General features: G+C 40.4%; 2 protein-coding genes across 2 annotated transcripts; both read left to right on the forward strand.

Moving 5' to 3' along the window:
- Nucleotides 1-1,597: 1,597 nt before the first annotated feature.
- LOC140346446 (uncharacterized) lies at nt 1,598-3,741 on the forward strand. Its single transcript, XM_072432522.1, has 2 exons — nt 1,598-1,688; nt 2,875-3,741. Exons 1-2 carry the CDS (start codon nt 1,647-1,649, stop codon nt 3,739-3,741), a joined length of 909 nt encoding a protein of 302 aa, XP_072288623.1. The 5' UTR covers nt 1,598-1,646.
- A 2,784-nt stretch (nt 3,742-6,525) lies between these two features.
- On the forward strand, nt 6,526-21,389 carry LOC140354781 (uncharacterized). The gene is made up of 3 exons (XM_072440015.1): nt 6,526-6,707; nt 9,672-10,572; nt 20,235-21,389. Exons 2-3 carry the CDS (start codon nt 9,697-9,699, stop codon nt 21,384-21,386), a joined length of 2,028 nt encoding a protein of 675 aa, XP_072296116.1. The 5' UTR covers nt 6,526-6,707; nt 9,672-9,696; the 3' UTR covers nt 21,387-21,389.

Raw genomic sequence — 21,389 nt, forward strand, 5'->3', positions numbered from 1 at the left:
GAACTATGTGGAAAGAAAATGTTAAACTCCTACGTGCTGAAGTTACACATGCGCATTCCCACGGGAGAAAGACCTTACGAGTGTGAACTGTGTGGAGGGACATTTACGATGTCATCCTCTCTGATGTCACACATGCGTATTCACACTGGAGAAAGACCTTTCAAGTGTTCTCAATGTGGGAAGACATTTGCACAATCGACCACCCTAACGAAACACCAGAGACTTCATACCGGGATTAAAAATTACAGCTGTGACGATTGTGGAAAGAGTTTTGCTGCGTCACAAGGATTAGCACAACATAAACTCATTCATACAGGTGAGAAGCCGCATAGGTGTGGTTTTTGTGGTAAGAATTTCAGGACACTTGCTGCCTTAAAGGCCCACCAGGAACTTCACAATCAAGCAAGTTTTAAATGTTCCCACTGCGGGAAGACATTTACCCAGGTTCAAAGTTTGAAACAACACGAGATGGTGCACTTTGACGAAAGGCCATTCAAATGTAACCAGTGCGACAAGAGCTTCAAGTTTCAGCCCAATTTAAGCGCTCACAAAGTAACGCACTCCAACAATATCAAAGTGTTTTCATGTGAAATCTGTGGAAGGGTGTACCGCTCCCCGTCCGGTTATTGGAACCACAAACGAACTCACAAGAAGGAAGTGATTCAGGACTCACAAGAACAAGACTCAGGAACACGAGAGTGATTCATGTTCTATGTTCGTGTCGAGCAGTGGGTCAATCTCAAGACTTGTTTTCAATGTGGACAAGAAAACTGTTGCTAATTGAACTTATATTTTGCTGATCTTATACAGATATGTATGTTTTAATAGTCTATTATCAATGCATTTTACCAACTTCTGAAACGGTCTTTGATCAAATGTTTTAATAAAAATGCTTGAAACTACATGTTGATTCTCTCGTGGTTAATTTGTCCTAGATAAATATAAGGGAACAAAAATGTGAATACTATAGAACTATAATTAATACCTATGAATTAACAGTGGAGTTAAAGCATAAGACTATGATTCAGAACTACTGCGCATGCTCGGTGGAGTGTGGACTAGCTAAAGGCTAAACTGGTGCCATGCGCATGCGCCTTACAGCGCTCCATTGTCTTAAAGCAGCGGCCATGCTTTGTTTTGTTTCATCCATGGATCTATTATAATATCTCACTTTCTTTGGGAGAAGTAGAAATCTCTGGTTCACACTCCAATACAGTAGGCGGCGCAAATGCGCCTAAATGTTGAGTTCCACTCTCCATAAAACAGAACGAAGAAGAAGATGGCCGGGGCCTGTTGTGCGCATGCGCGGCGCTCTGCTCCTCTCACAACAAAGCGGAGCCTGCGCTGGTAAGTTCTGCTCCACAAGTCTCCCCAATATTTAAGATCGCACTTTGCCTGATTATCCTCAACATTTGAAATTAGAAATGTTTTGCTAAATTGAGGAAAATTGTAATGTTGGCCAGTTAAAAACGTCAATGCTTATTTTAAACGTCTTTGTAGGAAGTCAAAGTAGCGCTGCACACTAATGTTTGCCTCCTGCTTCTGTGTTTAAAGGGCATTAATTCTCCAAAAGCCCGTCCTCCTCCAGCACCTTTGTCCCTGCTGGTGGTGACCGGTTGATCCAGGTAAAAAGGGTTCAAACAAACATGGACATGGACGCAGCGCTGCAGGCCTCCAACTCCAAACAGGTGAGTGTTTAAGGTTTTATAAAGTTGCATAGCAAGATTTTAAATGAAGTTCTAGCTGATTTGTCCAGAGGAAGTGTTTAAACTTCTCATTGGCCTGTATATTTTACGACATTGGGGGGTTAACCCTGCCTAAATGTGACAAGGAATGGTATAAATTTCCTTGAAATTTCCCCATGCGGGACAATAAAGGAATATCTTATCTTAGAAATCTTATCTTTCATTTATTCAACCTTAAATTCCAACAAGAAACTGGAGACTCCTGAGAATATAGTGTTTCAGATCCACCAATCATGATTCACTATTACCTTTAGGTCTGAACAGAGCTCAAATCTGACTGAAAGTACGTCTTACAGTAGAATAAGTAAAGACTATGGGGGCTTTAACCCAATTAATGGAGATTCAGTTCTAATCATTTAATTATTTTATTGGGGGTTTTGAATGTCCACAATCCTCCAAACCTATGATTTTGAGTAGATGGCAGACTTAAGAGGAAGAATTGTGATTATCTTATGCATTCAATGTTAATTAAAATTATTTTCTAAAAGCATTTTTAAAAATCGACAGTATTATATATATATATATATTTTTTTTTTTTTTTTTTTTTTTTTTATAAATGTCATCTTGTTTTTGGCCACATTGCCCAGCTCTCCCAGGACCAGAACCTCCCGCCACAAGAACAGTTTCTTTCCCTCTGCCATTGGACTCACAAACACACTCTCAGCACTACTCTTGTAAATTTAACTGTCAATTTTATATACATATTAAGTCAATTTTTTAATTGTAAATTGTAATAGTTTTTCTTTAATGTGTATGCCTTATTTGATTTGAAATATCTTGCTGATTATTATTATTGTTAATTTTATGTTGCACCAAAGCAAGTTCTTAGCCTGTGAATTTGGTTATAAACCTTTTTCTGATTCTGACTATGGATTCACTTTATCTGACCAAATTAGCATGACTGATATCACTATCTTTTTTTATTTTTCATTAATGTTACAGCTATTGTGAGTCGAGATGTTACAATATTTCACAATGATTGACCCCTCGACCAAGCAACAGTGAAACCCTTAAGTCACTTTCCTTCACATTGTCTGATCACCATCATTCTAGTGACGAGTTTTATGACATCAGACTTTCTAAATGTTTACGTTAACTTACCATGCTTCAAAACCACTCTGTTTTGCAGGAAAACGATCGCGTTGTCTTCCGCTGTCAGCACTGTAAACTCCTGTGCACCGACGGGGATCATCTCAGAAAACATCTGCAGGAGCACCAGAGGGGAGAATACAAATGTAGCGAGTGTGGGAGGATATTTGATCTCCCGTCAGCGTTCAAAGTGCACATGCGCTGTCACACGGGAGAAAGACCTTACGAGTGTGAACTGTGTGGAGGGACGTTTACGATCTCATCCTCTCTGAAGTCACACATGCGTATTCACACTGGAGAAAGACCTTTCAAGTGTTCTCAATGTGGGAAGGCGTTTACACAGTCCAGCGCCCTAAAGAAACACCAGAGACTTCATGCCGGGATTAAAAATTACAGATGTGACGATTGTGGAAAGCGTTTTACTGATGCACATGTGTTAGCGTCACACACACTCATTCATACAGGTGAGAAGCCGCATCGCTGTGATTTTTGTGGCAAGCATTTCAGGTCACTCCCTTCCTTAAGGTGCCACCAGCAACTGCACAATCAAGAGTCATCGTTCAAATGTTCCCACTGCGAGAAGACGTTTGCCCAGGCTCAAGGTTTGAAGCAACACGAGAAGGTGCACTTTGACGAAAGGCCATTCAAATGTGACCAGTGCCACAAGAGCTTCAAGTTTCAGTCCAGTTTAAGCACTCACAAAGCAACGCACTCCAACGATATCGAAATGTTTTCATGTGAAATCTGTGGACGGATGTACCGCTCCCCGTCCGGTTATTGGAACCACAAACGAACTCACAAGAAGGAAATTAAAAAGGACTCACAAGAACAAGACTCAGGAACGGAAGATTATTTTTTTCTTTTTTGTTTTGTCTTGTTTGTTCGGGTTGTGCGATGTAAAGAGTAATGTATAATTTAGAATAACTTTCAATGGTGGTTTGTACAGTGTATTTAAAGCTATTTAAAGCTAGCTATTTAAAGCTAGCTGTTTTATTTTTATTTTATTCTATTATCATTATTTTATTATTATTATCAGATTTTTATCTTTATTTTTTATTATATATTTTATTTTATTTCCCCCCTCCATTCCCTATTAAGATAGGAGAGGAGTTTTGTTGATAAGAGTTTTTTGTTTTGTTCTTAAGAGTTCTATTAAGAGTGTGTTTTGAAACTTCCTATAATCTGTCCTTTCCTCCTGTAACAACGAAATTTCGCCTTCTGTTTTTAGCTTGAATGTTCATTTACATAAATTAGAGGAAACATTTCCTGCATTATTGCGTTCAAATCTAGCATTACATTTCAATTTCACTTTAAAGAAGCCTCAGTCTTGATTCTGTTGGATTTTGACACTGTCGATCATGGGATCCTCTTACAGAGACTAGAGGACTGGGTGGGCATCACTGGCACTGCCCTAAACTGGTTAAGGTCCTATCTGGAAGACAGGAAGTACTTGCCCAGAGTCGGGACTAAACTTGGACTGAAAGGATTTTCATTGTACTCTTCTCTTTTATGTCTGTGATTTTGCTGCATTTTTACCCCAGTTTGAAGCGCTTTGAATTAGTTGTTTATGAATTGTGCTCTACAAATAAACTTTCCCTTCCTGATCGATACATTTTCCTCATGATTTTCGTCATGCTTTTACATTATTGTCTAGTTAGTGTAATACCACATTTGTCCAGGATAGATCCTTTGTAAACCATGAGATGAGTCGTTTTAACATCCTCGTTTTAACCTCCTAACTAAAAAATTGTGTTTTATCATCTACTACAACATCATCAACCATAAGTACACAACGCTGAATAAAACCTTTAACACATAAAAACAAACCCCTCCTCACTGTTCTCTGTAACTGCCATTCATCATTTGTAACACTTATGACTTAAAAGTTGCCCTTTGTGTGTCAATCACTTGCTTGTCTAATAAAAATGTACCTGGAATGTTATCTTTCATTTAATCAGTTACAAGTTTTTATTACAAAAATGTGGTGGAGTCATCTGCATATTTCCATTGATTAAAGTGTGTTTTGGAGCATTCAAATTTAATCTAGTTTAGTCTTAAACTTTATGGACAAGGACTAAATCTATGCCTTGAATTATAGTAGAATAAATCAAGGTTAGGGGACTGTGTATTAAACCCGTTGGGCCAAAGTGGTTAGTGGGACTCACTGGGACTTTTTTTTTTTTTTTTAATAGTCTTCAATAAGACTATAATTTGAAACGTGATTTTGATACAATTTTCTTTAGAAACAACAGGACCAAAGGTGAAGGGATGAATGTGTGAAAAGTCATAAATGTTTCATGTTGCAGTCGTAGAGAAGGGAATTCTACACGTCTTTCTGAGCTACATTTATACTACAACAGACACGCTCCAGCAGATGGCGCTAGTCGCAGTCGGAGCAGACGGGAGAAGAAGAAGAAGAAAATACTTTTTGCGGCTAGTTTGAGTTTTGTTTACATGAATCATCTGCGAATAGTCTCCAAACATGGGGTAAGTTACTGTCTGAGGACTTTTATTTGGCCACAGCGAATATTTGGCATTTATACAAAAAGATATTACTGACGGTCATGCTTTTTCTCCCCAAAGAGACTCTTTTTTTCCTGCTCATTTAGTTTGCTAGCTTAGCATTTAGCCTAGCATTTACACATAATATGTAAACAAGGTAAACAAAGCTGCGTGTACAGGCATTAAGCCAGTTTGGGTACATCTTACTGCTAGTACATATTTGAAAGTACTTCTACTTACTACATAAATTTACATAACAACTAAACAAATATAAAAGCATAAAAGCAATATTACTGCACCACTGTACTACTACTGCTATTAATATATGTGTTGTGAATATTATTAACTTTGCGGCTCTACTATCCCCAAAGCATTCTACTTCTACTATTACAATTACTATTACTACTCCTACTACTTACTACTACTACTTCTTCTTCTTCTACTACTATTAGTACTACTACTACTATTACTATTACTACTCCTACTACTGCTACTTCTACTTCTACTTCTACTACTACTACTACTTCTTCTACTATCACTACTACTTCTTCTACTATCACTACTACTTCTACTTCTACTACTCCTACTACTTACTACTACTACAACTACCACTATTAGTACTACTACTACTACTTCTACTTCTACTACTTTGACAGTTGTATTGTATAAATCAGAACATCTTGTGGAAACTTCCAAACACGTTTAAAGTGACATCTCTGTTTTTATAGCTCGTACCAACACCGACTTCACAAAAGGCTCATTTGCCTGCCGCGGGACTGCGTTTGACAACTTTTGCACAAAATGCTCCTCTCGCGACACAAACCAAAACCATCGATCGAAATGGTGCTACAACTGTCAATCACCACCTAAGTAACGCCCACGTGACCTTCCCATGATGATTGTCGTCAATATATAAGTTTGAGAAAGTGCTGAACATATACAGTCAAGATCATTTGCCACCCTTATTTTTGTAATCATAAAGAGTGAAGGAGCAGCTGAGACGGAGCGGAGACAATGAAGGAGCAGTTAAGACGGAGCAGTTAAGACGGAGCAGTTAAGACGGAGCAGTTAAGACGGAGCAGTTAAGACGGAGCAGTTAAGACGGAGCAGTTAAGACGGAGCAGTTAAGACGGAGCAGTTAAGACGGAGCAGTTAAGACGGAGCAGTTAAGACGGAGCAGAGACAGCGAAGGAGCAGCTGAGACAGAGCAGAGACAGTGAAGGAGCTGAGACACAGCAGCAGCTCTTTTTGGGACAAGAACGAGACTAAACTTTAGAGAGAGTGAACCTTCAGACTCTGTTCTTTGGTCAAAGCTCTTCCAGGACTTTCTGCTGTTACTTTTGCGTTTAACCACCTCCTGCTGCACAATCTGTAAGTTTGACAAAATACAACAATTTAGCTCAATATGCTTTCGACTTTTGTCTACTTAGCCTTTTAATTAAGTTTTTAATCTTCAACATAATAAAACCATAGACCAGTTCAGCCCTTTTTCTGATGATACATAATTATCTGCTGCCATCCTGAGATAAGACATTTAAATTAGGCAGTAGTCAGTTTCAAGGTTATGGTGAGAAACTACATGCTATAGGACCATGTAGGTACACCCACATCACTGTAGGTGCCAGCTACTGCATGTAAACATGTAAAAACAGAAAAGACAAGCCTGCACACTTACTCCAAAACTGCATTTAATCCACAACGTTTCGATTCAAATGGATCTACCTCAGGTCATGGACCTTAATGGAATTCTACTACTTCCTCAATTCTAGTCATCAACATTTAAAATGCACTAGGGCTGCTCTCTCAACTAAAAAGCTTTCACCCGGAAACAACAACATTGCCCAATCTGCCCCTAAAAGATGTTTTATTATTTAATGTAATAACTTGAGTCCATTGGTTTTATTGGATATTGTAACCTGAAGTTCAACGCCCAGAAGACGGTGGAGATGATCGTGGACTTCAGGAAAGTCACAGCCCCACAGCCCCCCCTCACCATCTCAGACTCACCCATCTCCACTGTGGACTCCCTCCGCTTTCTCAGTATCACCATCACCCGGGACCTCCGGTGGGAGCTCACCATCAGCTCCCTCACCGGGAAGGCGCATCAGAGGATGTACTTCCTGCGATGGTGCAGTTCTACACGGCCATCATTGAGTCTATCCTCACCTCCTCCATCACCATGTGGTACACTGGAGCCACAGCCAGGGACAAACAGAGACTACAGCACATTGTGCGCTCTGCTGAGCAGGTGATCGGCAGCAAACTTCCATCTCTGCAGGACCTGTACGTCTCCAGGACTCTGGGACGAGCAGGTCGGATCACAGCCGACCCTTTTCACCCTGGACACGGACTATTTGAGCCACCCCCCTCAGGCAGGAGGCCACTCCCCTCAGGCAGGAGGCCACTCCCCTCAAGCAGGAGGCCACTCCCATCAGGCAGGAGGCCACTCCCATCAGGCAGGAGGCCACTCCCATCAGGCAGGAGGCCACTCCCATCAGGCAGGAGGCTACGGTCCATCCAGACCAGAACCTCCCGTCACAAGAACAGTTTCTTTCCCTCTGCTGTTGAATTCATGAACAGGCTGCGAAATAGACGGGGGCCCGGGGCCCGCAAGCAGTTGAATCTCCGGCGGGCCCGCGGTTTGAAATAGGAGGGGGCCCGCCGTGCCCCTCCTCAATCAAGATTTAACTAGTAATTTGGCCATATTCGGGGCATTTTCATCGCTTTAGTTTCGTTTTGACAGACACGCTTCTCATTGGCCGAGCGGTCTCCGTGATGTAATATTGATGAAAGCAGGCATCTGATTGGCCGCTGCGTTCGTGTTGCGTTCACGTGTCCTCGGAAATGCCCGGTCTAATTTTCGGGGCAATGTAAGATAAGATAAGATAAGATAATCCTTTTAATATCCACACAAGGGGAAATTTCGTTGTTGCAACGCAGTAGAAACAGGAGGAAAGGACAGATTATAGGAAGTTTCAAAAACACACTCTTAATAGAACTCTTATGAACAAAACTCCTCACCTATCTTAATAGGGAATGGAGGGGGGGAAATAAAATAAAATAGATAAATAAAAATAAAAAAAATAAAAATAAGATAATAAAATAATGATAATAGAATAAAATAAAACAAAAATAAAATAAAATAGATAAATAAAAATAAAAAGATAAAGGTAAAAAAATATATTAAAATAATGATAATAGAATAAAATAAAAAATAAAGTAAAAACAGCTAGCACAAGACTAGGTAATACTATTAGCAGGTAAGTAAACTGAATAAAAACAAAATAGAACACTCTTATTTACAGGTACAATGTATATATGTTAGTTAGTTAGGTAGTTTATTTTGTAGGACGTGATTTCATATATTCCACAAGATCTCCTTGTGTCAAATGCTGTAAACAGTATTTATTTTGTATATAAGAAACATTATTATATTGAATTAAACAGTATTGAAACATCATGATCTCTGATTTATATGATTCAGTATTTGTGCTCTTCATATCAAATAACAGATAAAAGTACTTTAAATTGTTTTACATGCTAATAACCAGGTTTAAAACAACACATTTATCTTGTTCTTATGACGCCGCGATGCCGCGCGCGCTTGTGGGCCCCTGAAATCCTGATGAATTCTGCCTAAACACCTTGTACTCACTGCACTGTCACTTCCTATTGCACTACAAAACTTGATATTTTATTATGTACATATCATACTGTTTAGTACTCCGTGTTCAATGTTTCTGTTGTTGTGTTGTTTTGAATTCAGTGTTCAATGTTTTGTTGTTTGTGCTGCACCAAATCACCAGGACAAGTTCCTATATCTGTGAATTTTGTTCATGACAAATGGCCTATTCTGATTCTGATTCAAAGGCAGTTCCTTTCAAAATGGCATTTCCCCCTGTAGGGACATAAAGATCACTTCTTAAAGAAGCACCTATACAAACCAAACATTCCATTTGGATGTTCCAAATAAGTGCAATTTTGACCATTTTACACATAAATTGTCTTATTTTTATTTATAAACACTTTCTTTAATTTACGTCAGTAATCCACACAAGACGTGTTAAATTGATGTGTCTAAATGAAGATGTTTTTCTACTCAGCACAGTGTCTTGCCTTAAAAATGCATCTAAATGCTTGACAGAATTGTAGTTTGGTCTGTTACACTGTCCATATTCTTAAAAATAAAGTAAAATCAATATAATCCTTTTCATCTCAGAACTCACTGAGGGGTTTGAAACAGACTTTTTTTTGTTCAAGGGAATTCACTACACAGCCATTTAAAACTCTTCAAATTTAATATTATTTCTTGACATCTCCTTTTTCTGTTTATAGCAGATCTACAAAGTCCATCAACAGAATGGGGTTCACCTGTGACCACTGTGGGAAGACATGGCCCACTGCTTCCAGACTCAAACGACACTACAGAACTCACACAGGAGAAAGACCCCACGAGTGTGACCAGTGTGGAAAGAGTTTTTTTAGAACAGTACATCTCAAAAAACACACCAGAATCCACACTGGAGAAAAGCCATTCAGCTGTGATGTTTGTGAGAAGGAATTTTCACGGTCAGACACTTTAGTATCACACATGAGAGTCCACACTGGAGAAAAGCCATTCAGCTGTGATGTTTGTGAGAAGATATTTTCACAGTCAGGCAACTTAGTATCACACATGAGAATCCACACGGGAGAAAAGCCATTCAGGTGTGATGTTTGTGAGAAGGAGTTTTCACACTCAAGCTCGTTAGTATCACACATGAGAATCCACACTGGAGAAAAGCCATTCAGGTGTGATGTTTGTGAGACGGAGTTTTCACATTCAAGCGCCTTAGTATCACACATGAGAGTCCACACTGGAGAGACACCATTTGAATGTGATCAATGTGGGAATGCGTTCTCTAAATCAACCAATCTCAAAATTCACATGAGAATCCACACAGGACAAAGGCCGTACAAGTGTGACCAGTGTGAGAAGGAATTTACACAGTCTAGTAACCTTAAAGTTCACATGAGAGTTCATACTGGAGAAAAACCATACAGATGCGACCAGTGTGGGAATGAGTTTTCTGATTCCTCCGCCTACAAACGTCACTTGAAAATCCACTCTGGAGAAAAGCCATACAAATGTCAACACTGCTGGAAAAATTTTAGACGTTCATCGGCGCTCGCAGTGCACCGTCAGATCCACACCAGAGATAATTTATTTGGCTGTGAAGAGTGTGGGAAGGCTTTTGCAACTGGTTGGGGTCATCTGAGACATATCAAAATTTGCCGTTATAAAAAGAAAAGCTGCAGCTCTGACCAGTCCAGTTCTGATCATCTGAAGATGCCTCGTCTTGAACAATCTAAAGGAGACAGAGCTGCTGAGTCTGGATCAAGTGAACCCAGAGTCAGACTCAAAAAGCTGGAGATCAGGCTCCAGAGAGTCCAGACTGAGAAGGAAAGACCAGTGTAGTTTAAAAAAACAGGGCATTTGCTAATGTTATAGTTTTTTTTTTTTAAATTGTATTATTTTCAAACTATTCCAAAAGGTAGTTCTATTTTCTATATTTTACACGTGCTATGTTGTTCCCTTCTAAAACATCCCTAAAGTTTTATTATTTGTATCCATCACGCCTTCACATGACATCACAATATTCTGATCTGTTCAGTGTTTAACATTGAGGTGTGAGTAAGTCATAACTGTTAAAATGCAGATGTTCTGTCCTTTTTTATGGTTACTCTGTTATTACTAGACCTTTCTGAAAGAAACAAAAACTGGCACAAAAGTCTGTGTGTTTCTGTCAGAAGTAACAGTAGAGATGTGGTTCAAATGGTTATTGTTTGAAATAGACCAGTTTTCTTTAAAACATGTGTTTGAGGAGATGTTGTAATTGTTCCATGGCCTTTTGTTGTGGCTCTTGTTTCGTGCCTTTGCAAAGTGTTACATAAACAATTGAATTTTAGATTTTCTGAGCCAGTGTGATATATAACGAATCCTAATTTGATTTCTTTGATTTAAATAGAACAACAACCAATAATAACATAACCACTCAAATGAAATATAGAATTTAGTTGTAATATAGCAAGCTTTAGAGTTTAAGTTTAACATTTGTGAATTCACATTTTAGATAATGAAGTCCACAAACAGTATGTGACATAATATTAAGAACATTTGTATAATTTCTAAAGTGGGAAAATGAAGATCTAACTGTGAGGTTTGTGTACATTGTGGGACAAAAGGTTTTATTTTTTTATATTATCTTTATTATTTAGATGAGTTTTAGGATTTAAAAAACCTATTAATGTTTTAATTATTATGCCAACATGTTATCATAACGTTAGGTTTCTTTATTTTTACTGAAACAAACCGGGCGTTTTCATTGTGAAGGTCCACCACGTGGTTAGCCAGTCAGTGTTGTTGGATTCATGCATCTTACCACTTATTATTTCCTGATATGTCAAAATGTTCTTGAAGTGGTTTCATTAAATGTTGATATTCCAAGTTATAAATGGAGGTGACAGAGTCTGAACCTTCTGGGTATGTGTTTTCACGACCTGTTTACTTTCATACGCTTAGGGCAAGCAACAAGCATTTTGAGGCCATGCAAATATTTATGACCCGAGGCCCGACAAGGACCTAAGTACACAACAATGAATAAAACCTTTAACACACAAAAACAAACCCCTCCTCACTGTTCTCTGTGACTGCCATTCATCATTTGTAACACTTCTGACTTAAAAGTTGCCCTTTGTGAGTCAATCACTTGCTTGTCTAATAAAAATGTACCTGGAATGTTATCTTTCATTTAATCAGTTACAAGCTTTTATTACAAAAACAAAAAAAATAAATAAACTTGGTTTGGTGGAGTCATCTGCATATTTCCATTGATTAAAGCGTGTTTTGGAGCCTTCACCTTTTAATCTTCTACATTTTATTGTTTTGTCTGGACAAAGACTAAATCTATGCATTGAATTATAGTAGAATAAATCAAGGTTAGGGGACTGTGTATTAAACCCGTTGGGCCAAAGTGGTTAGTGGGACTCACTGGGACTGATTAAAAAATGTTTTTAAATAGTCTTCAATAAGACTATATTACCATTTTCTTATTTCAACTTTAGAAACAACAGGACCAAAGGTGAAGGGATGAATGTGTGAAAAGTCATAAATGTTTCATGTTGCAGTCGTAGAGAAGGGAATTCTACACGTCTTTCTGAGCTACATTTATACTACAACAGACACGCTCCAGCAGATGGCGCTAGTCGCAGTCGGAGCAGACGGGAGAAGAAGAAGAAGAAAATACTTTTTGCGGCTAGTTTGAGTTTTGTTTACATGAATCATCTGCGAATAGTCTCCAAACATGGGGTAAGTTACTGTCTGAGGACTTTTATTTGGCCACAGCGAATATTTGGCATTTATACAAACAGATATTACTGACGGTCATGCTTTTTCTCCCCAAAGAGACTCTTTTTTTCCTGCTCGTTTAGTTTTCTAGCTTAGCATTTAGCCTAGCATTTACACATAATATGTAAACAAGGTAAACAAAGCTGCGTGTACAGGCATTAAGCCAGTTTGGGTACATCTTACTGCTAGTACATATTTGAAAGTACTTCTACTTACTACATAAATTGACATAACAACTTAACAAATATAAAAGCAATATTACTGCACCACTGTACTACTTCTACTTCTACTGCTATCAATATATGTGTTGTGAATATTATTAGCTTTGCGGCTCTACTATCACCAAAACATTCTACTTCTACTAGTACTACTACTATTACTATTACTACTCCTACTACTTACTACTACTTCTTCTTCTACTATTAGTACTACTACTACTATTACTGCTCCTGCTGCTACTACTATTACTGCTCCTGCTGCTACTACTACCTCTACTACTTCTACTACTACTATTACTATTACTACTCCTACTACTTACTACTACTACTTCTACTACTATTAGTACTACTACTACTATTACTGCGCCTGCTGCTACTACTACTGCTACTTCTACTACTGCTACTTTTACTACTATTACTACTACTACTACTACTTCTACATCTACTACTTTGACAGTTGTATTGTATAAATCAGAACATCTTGTAGAAACTTCCAAACACGTTTAAAGTGACATCTCTGTTTTTATAGCTCGTACCAACACAGACTTCACAAAAGGCTCATTTGCCTGCCCTTTGACCTCTCCTCATTTGCCTGCCCTTTGATCTCTCATTTGCCTGCCCTTTGATCTCTCCTCATTAGCCTGCCCTTTGACCTCTCCTCACACTTACCTGTATTTCGGGCCCCAGAGCACCAGGATAGGAGTCCCCCTCTCCTGCTAATGCTAAACCTTAAAAACCTTCTCTTTTCAGAGCCAAAAAGGGCCAAGAACCTCAAGAGACACAACAGAAGAACACGGTAAATTTCACGACATTATTATATGCTGCCAATACGGTTAATAAGTACCACTAATAGTCTTTCTGAAACAAAACAATCTTGTAGTAAAATGATAATGATAATAATAACCCTGTTGCAGCTGGATCCGTCTGACGCTGGCGAGTCGTCCGCTTTAGCCACCGCCAGCTTCATCGAGGGACTGCAGCAACACAACGGTGAAATCAACCGCTTTTTGTCAGGAAATTACACATAAATCAATGCTATTCCTTAACAGTCAGAGAACATAATTCAACTTAGAATATAAAACGACACAGAAACGTCAGACTTTGTATGGCTTGCAAGGGAGAGACCGCCGGGCCGCCAGGCTGTTGTGCCTGACGGCCCTCCAAGTCTCACGGCGTTTTTCTCTCTTGCAGGTGGTTTTATTTCACATTATGGATTTAGGTATAATAGGCGGGTCACATTTCTCATTAGTTAACCCGACATCCAGCACTTTTTATCTTTTCATCTTTACAACTGTCTTGGTATTTTCCTTAGAGATAAGAGCTTGGGGAATGTTTACCTAACCCCCGTCCTGGGGATGAGGAGGGTAACATTCTTCACCTCCTTTTACAACACTTTCACAAATGCCCTTTTTGACACATGCCGTTTTTCTCTTAGACTAATGATGCAGATAACATATATCACACAAATATAATCATATCTTTACATTTTATTACATTTTATTACACTTTTAATCAACCGCTAACGAGCACGTTAGATGTTATTAGATGTGGTTGACTTGTCGAGCGGTTGTTTCAGAAATGGTCATTGTCGAGAGTCGAAATGGCTTGAACTCGTTCGTTACATTCTCTGCTCTTGCTCCTTCTGATAATAATGTACACACTGTATTTTCTTCTATATTTTTGTCCGATGACTCTAAACGTCGAAACAAATTTTAAAGATGGAATAATACAACAATATACGGTACTTTAAATATATCATAAAAAAAATAATAACACGACAACAAAAATGGCACCAGCGAGAACACAAGAGTAAAGAATAAAGAATAACATTTGAAAATACGGACGTGATTCTCTTTCACGGTGCGAAGTGGAAGTACGATTACAAAAGTATCCATCCATTATGTCCGTGGCGGGGGTTTTGAGGCCTGAATACGTTGTTCCGGAACGAAGCGGGATCAAAAATAGTCTGCATTGCCCTTGTGCCCAAACAAGATTATGCTCTTTTTTCCCCCATTTAATGTTAATATGTTCAGTCGATTTTCCTTCCTTCGTGCATCCATATACTTTAGATATTATTTCACTTGAGTTCTGATTTACATGCTTTAATAAATATTTCAGTTAGAGGGTTATAATTGATTATGATTATAATAACTTCTTATTTGCAATACCTATAAAAATCAAAGAAAGCCTTTTTTGATCTGGTGAAAAACTCTTCTTCCTTTTGTTATCCAGAACTTAAATCTCGGGTCGGTGCTGTTTAAAACCTTTGTCTGAAGTTAACCAGTTTAAGGTTTTAAGATTTATATGTTTTGATTATGTTCCTCCATGTCGTAGTCACATATCATTTAAAAGACATGGTAAATACCGTTGTTTTGTCGTCTCCGCCTCCTCCAGGCGCGCCGCTCCACAGCACGGCTCTGGAGGAAGACTTGGCGGCCGCCGAGGAAGAACCGGTCCGGAGGAAGTCAAGCGAGCGGGCGGCGCCGAATCGCCGGGGAAACGAGAAGCGGTCAAAACCTGCGCCACAACGACGCAGAAAAACGAAGACAAACGAAGCCGAAGGGAACGAGGCAGCGAAGAGGAAGAGCTCTGGAGACGCAAATGCCGGGTACAGTCTGATGAATTTACAGTGATTTAAGATTTGAATGTTTGTTTTGTCCAGTAAAGTCGAAACAAAAGCGAATAACACAATCTTTTATTGTGGAAAAACCCAACAGAAGACTAAACCAGACTGGAACAAGGTTTAGAATGATTGTAACGTAATAAAACTAATTAAATACACATAGATTGCGATCAGATCACTTGGGGAATGTTGAATCATTCGTCGTTTTGTGATAAAGATACAACTACGGGACAACTTGGGACAACTACGGACAGAAAAACGTACAAAACCGTAAAAGAAGAAGGGTGAACGGTCGGTGTGGTTTTGTTTGATCGGAATGAGAATCGTTTTGTCACAGAAATGGAGACGAAATTGAGTTATTATCAAAACTAAAGAAACTGAAATAAAATTGCAGTATTGCAGCACGATTAAAACGCAAAAAAAAAAGTAAATAATGATGAATAAATACTATATATATCGACTTCAATATTCGACAGATGTAGCAATGCATTCGGAGGCTTAATAATCATCGTCTTAAGGTTTTTCTTTGCACCGCTAGAGACGATTTCCTTATTTCTTTGTATAGTGACCAGATTTGAGCCGTAGATGTGCGTAAACCAAATACATTGCGATACTGAAATGAATCATTAACAATCGACGACAGGAACTAAAGTGATCGGAAAAACCTACGACGGATGCAAGGATCAAGTCAATTCGAGGAGGTTCTCGCGGGCGCAAGTGGTCGTTCGAACACCACATTATCGTTCGTTTGGCCTTATCGAGCAGCCTCAGATGTAAGTGGGGAATTACACTATATTTGTACTTTTATATGCTTGAGCCATGTATATCTAGCATTTCAGACCATGTATGAACTTGTTTTTTAAACTTTGATGACCGAGGATCAGAAAACAAGACGAAAATGAAAACGATCTGCTTGTTTACCGCAGTTCGGTACGTCAGAATCCACTAGAGGCGCACTCCAGTCCCGCAGAAGTGCTGGCCCGCCTGGGACCGTCTGCCGCGGGACTGCGTTTGACAACTTTTGCACAAAATGCTCCTCTCGCGACACAAACCAAAACCATCGATCGAAATGGTGCCACAACTGTCAATCACCACCTAAGTAACGCCCACGTGACCTTCCCATGATGATTGTCGACAATATATGTGAGGTTTTGTCTATGGAAGTTTTTGTTTATAGGAAATCTTCTACTGAGAGTGTTTTTCAAACTTCCTATAAGTGATCTGTTCTTTTCTTCTGTATCTACCTGCGTTGCATCAATGAAATTTCCCCATGTGGGACAATCAAGGAATATCTTATCTTATCTTGTATAAGTTTGAGAAAGTGCTGAACATATACAGTTAAGATCATTTGCCACACTTATTTTTTTAATGAATCATAAAGAGTGAAGGAGCAGCTGAGACGGAGCTTTTAATTAAGTTTTTAATCTTCAACATAATAAAACCATAGACCAGTTCAGCCTTTTTTCTGATGATACATAATTATCTGCTGCCATCCTGAGATAAGACATTTAAATTAGGATTACCACATTAACTGTCAGTTTCAAGGTTATGTTGAGAAACTACATGCTATAGGACCATGTAGGTACACGCACATCACTGTAGGTGCCAGCTACTGCATGTAAACATGTAAAAACAGAAAAGACAAGCCGGCACACTTACTCCAAAACTGCATTTAATCCACAACGTTTCGATTCAAATGGATCTTCCTCAGGTCATGGACCTTAATGGAATTCTACTACTTCCTCAATTCTCATCCTCATCAACATTTAAAATGTACTAGGGCTGCAACGATTACTCGAATAATTAAAGTAATTTGATTACAAAACGTTTTGATTATTATTTTATTGGTTTAAATAAGGGGGTGTCACACAACTGAAAGCTATGACCTGAGGAACATCCATTTGGATCTAAACGTTGTCAATTAAATGCAGTTTTGGAGTAAGTGTCCAGGAAAGCAAAACTGACAGTGGAGATGATGGTGCAGTTCTACACGGCCATCATTGAGTCCATCCTCACCTCCTCCATCACCATGTGGTACACTGGAGCCACAGCCAGGGACAAACAGAGACTACAGCACATTGTGCGCTCTGCTGAGCAGGTGATCGGCAGCAAACTTCCATCTCTGCAGGACCTGTACGTCTCCAGGACTCTGGGACGAGCAGGTCGGATCACCGCCGACCCTTTTCACCCTGGACACGGACTATTTGAGCCACCCCCCTCAGGCAGGAGGCCACTCCCCTCAGGCAGGAGGCCACTCCCCTCAGGCAGGAGGCCACTCCCCTCAGGCAGAAGGCCACTCCCCTCAGGCAGGAGGCCACTCCCCTCAGGCAGGAGGCTACGGTCCATCCAGACCAGAACCTCCCGTCACAAGAACAGTTTTTTTCCCTCTGCTGTTGAACTCATGAACACCACCTAAGCACCTTGTACTCACTGCACTGTCACTTCCTATTGCACTACAAAACTTTGTATTTTATTATGTACATATCATGCTGTTTAGTACTCAGTGTTCAATGTTTCTGTTGTTGTGCTGTTTTGAATTCAGTGTTCAATGTTTTGTTTTAGGCCATTTGCTAGAATTTCTATCGTTCAGTTCTGGTCCACTGAGATGGAGAATACAATTTTGACATTGTTTAATATAAAACTCGTAACCATAACCGCCAAAACAAAATTCCACAAAAATATTCGCTGCAGTTTTCTTGTAATAGGTTCCCAAAGACAAACCTATTTTTGTTTGCGCCGCGGACTAATTGGATGCAGTGATGTGACAGTGACGCAATTTCGACCAATGAGCGTTGATTAAACCCTGAAAACCTTGCGCGCAGCTTGCTGTGATGCGGTTTGTATGTAAACAAAGATGGATGCTGATCGGCGTGGTCCCTCGTCTTTACAGCGACATGAACCGGAATATTTCTGCTGTTTGCACATCCTCGACACTTATAATGAGCAGACTAAGGTCCTAACCAAACCAACATGGAACCCATGTCGGAGGACTGCAAAGGAATGGCTGGAACTCAGCGGAAAAGAAGCAAATGCCGTCGAAAAAGTGGAAAGCATGTTGGACTGTGAACACGAGACACTCGGGGGTTCAGTACCGCAGTAACACAGTACTACAGTACCGCAGTAGTACTGCAGTACCGCAGTAGTACTACAGTACCGCAGTAGTAATAATCATAAACCCTATTCTGATTCTGAGTCAGTGGCATTCCCCCCTGTAGGGACATAAAGATCACTTCTTAAAGAAGCACCTATACAAACCAAACATTCCATTTGGATGTTCCAAATTAGTGCAATTTTGACCATTTTACACATAAATGGTCTTATTTTTATTTATAAACATTACATGACAAAACACTTTCTTTAATTTACGTCAGTAATCCACACAAGACGTGTTAAATTGATATGTTTAAATGAAGATGTTTTTTTACTCAGCACAGTGTCTTGCCTTAAAAATGCATCTAATGCTTGACAGAATTGTAGTTTGGTCTGTTACACTGTCCATATTCTTAAAAATAAAGTAAAATCAATATAATCCTTTTCATCTCAGAACTCACTGAGGCGTCTGAAATAGACTTTTTTTTGTTCAAGGGAATTCACTAGACAGTCATCCATCCATCCATTTTCTGCCACTTTATCCGGGGCCGGGTCGCAGGGGCAGCAGTCTGAGCAGGGACTCCCAGACTTCCTACTCCCCAGACACTTCCTCCAACTCCTCCGGGGGATCCCGAGGCGTTCCCAGGCCAGCCGAGAGATATAGTCTCTCCAGCGTGTCCTGGGTCTTCCCCGGGGCCTCTTCCCGGTGGGACATGCCTGAAACACCTCAGCTGGCTCCTCTCGACGTGGAGGAGCAGCGGCTCTACTCCGAGCTCCCCCCCTGTGGCCGAGCTCCTCACCTTATCTCTAAGGGAGTGCCCAGCCACACGGCGGAGGAAACTCATTTCGACCGCTTGTATCCGCGATCTTGTTCTTTCAGTCACTACCCAAAGCTCATGACCATAGGTGAGGGTAGGAACGTAGACCGACCGGTAAATAGAGAGCTTTGCCTTTCGGCTCAGCTCCCTCTTCACCACAACGGTCCGATGCAGCGACTGCATCACTGCAGCCGCTGCACCGATCCGCCGATCTCACGCTCCATCCTTCCCTCACTCGTGAACAAGACCCCGAGATACTTGAACTCCTCCCCTTGGGGCAAGGACACCCCACCCACCTGGAGAGGGCAAGCCACCTCTTTCCGGTCGAGAACTATGGCCTCGGATTTGGAGGTGCTGATTCTTATCCCAGCCGCTTCACACTCGGCTGCAAACCGTCCCAGTGCATGTTGCAGGTCCGGGTTTGATGGAGCCATCAGGACAATATCGTCTGCAAACAGCAGAGATGGAATCCTGTGGTCCCCAAACCGGACACCCTCCGACCCCTGACTGCGCCTAGAAATTCTGTCCATAAAAATTATGAACAGAACCGTGACAAAGGGCAGCCCTGGCGGAGTCCAACATGCACTGGGAACAGGTCTGACTTACTGCCGGCAATGCCAACACAGCTCCTGCTCCGGTCATACACAGCCATTTAAAACTCTTCAAATTTAATATTATTTTTTGACATCTCCTTTTTCTGTTTATAGCAGATCTACAAAGTCCATCAACAGAATGGGGTTCACCTGTGACCATTGTGGGAAGACATGGCCCACTGCTTCCAGACTCAAACGACACTACAGAACTCACACAGGAGAAAGACCCCACGAGTGTTACCAGTGTGGAAAGAGTTTTTTTAGAACAGTACATCTCAAAAGACACACCAGAATCCACACTGGAGAAAAGCCATTCAGCTGTGATGTTTGTGAGAAGGAATTTTCACAGTCAGGCCACTTAGTGTCACACATGAGAGTCCACACTGGAGAAAAGCCATTCAGCTGTAATGTTTGTGAGAAGGAATTTTCACAGTCAGGCAACTTAGTGTCACACATGAGAGTCCACACTGGAGAAAAGCCATTCAGCTGTGATGTTTGTGAGAAGGAATTTTCACGGTCAGACACCTTAGTATCACACATGAAAATCCACACGGGAGAAAAGCCATTCAGATGCGGCCAGTGTGGGAAGGAGTTTTCTGATTCTTACACCTACAAACGTCACATGAGAATCCACACTGGAGAAAAGCCATTCAGGTGTGATGTTTGTGAGACGGAGTTTTCACATTCAAGCGCCTTAGTATCACACATGAGAGTCCACACTGGAGAGACACCATTTGAATGTGATCAATGTGGGAATGCGTTCTCTAAATCAACCATTCTCAAAATTCACATGAGAATCCACACAGGACAAAGGCCGTACAAGTGTGACCAGTGTGAGAAGACATTTAGACAATCTAGTAACCTTAAAGTTCACATGAGAGTTCACACTGGGGAAAAACCATACAGATGCGACCAGTGTGGGAATGAGTTTTCTGAATCTTCCGCCTACAAACGTCACTTGAAAATCCACTCTGGAGAAAAGCCATACAAATGTCAACACTGCTGGAAAAATTTTGGACGTTCATCGGCGCTCGCAGTGCACCGTCAGATCCACACCAGAGAGAAGTTATTTGCCTGTGAAGCGTGTGGGAAGGCTTTTGCAACTGGTTGGGGTCATCTGAGACATATTAAAATTTGCCGTTATAAAAAGAAAAGCTGCAGCTCTGACCAGTCCAGTTCTGATCATCTGAAGATGCCTCGTCTTGAACAATCTAAAGGCGAAAGAGCTGCTGAGTCTGGATCAAGTGAACCCAGAGTCAGACTCAAAAAGCTGGAGATCAGGCTCCAGAGAGTCCAGACTGAGAAGGAAAGACCAGTGTAGTTT

This window comes from Eucyclogobius newberryi, unplaced genomic scaffold (assembly GCF_026437365.1).
Source record: "Eucyclogobius newberryi isolate DKJ021-1_F unplaced genomic scaffold, fEucNew1.0.hap1 SCAF_11, whole genome shotgun sequence".
NCBI classification, from domain to species: Eukaryota; Metazoa; Chordata; class Actinopteri; order Gobiiformes; family Gobiidae; genus Eucyclogobius; species Eucyclogobius newberryi.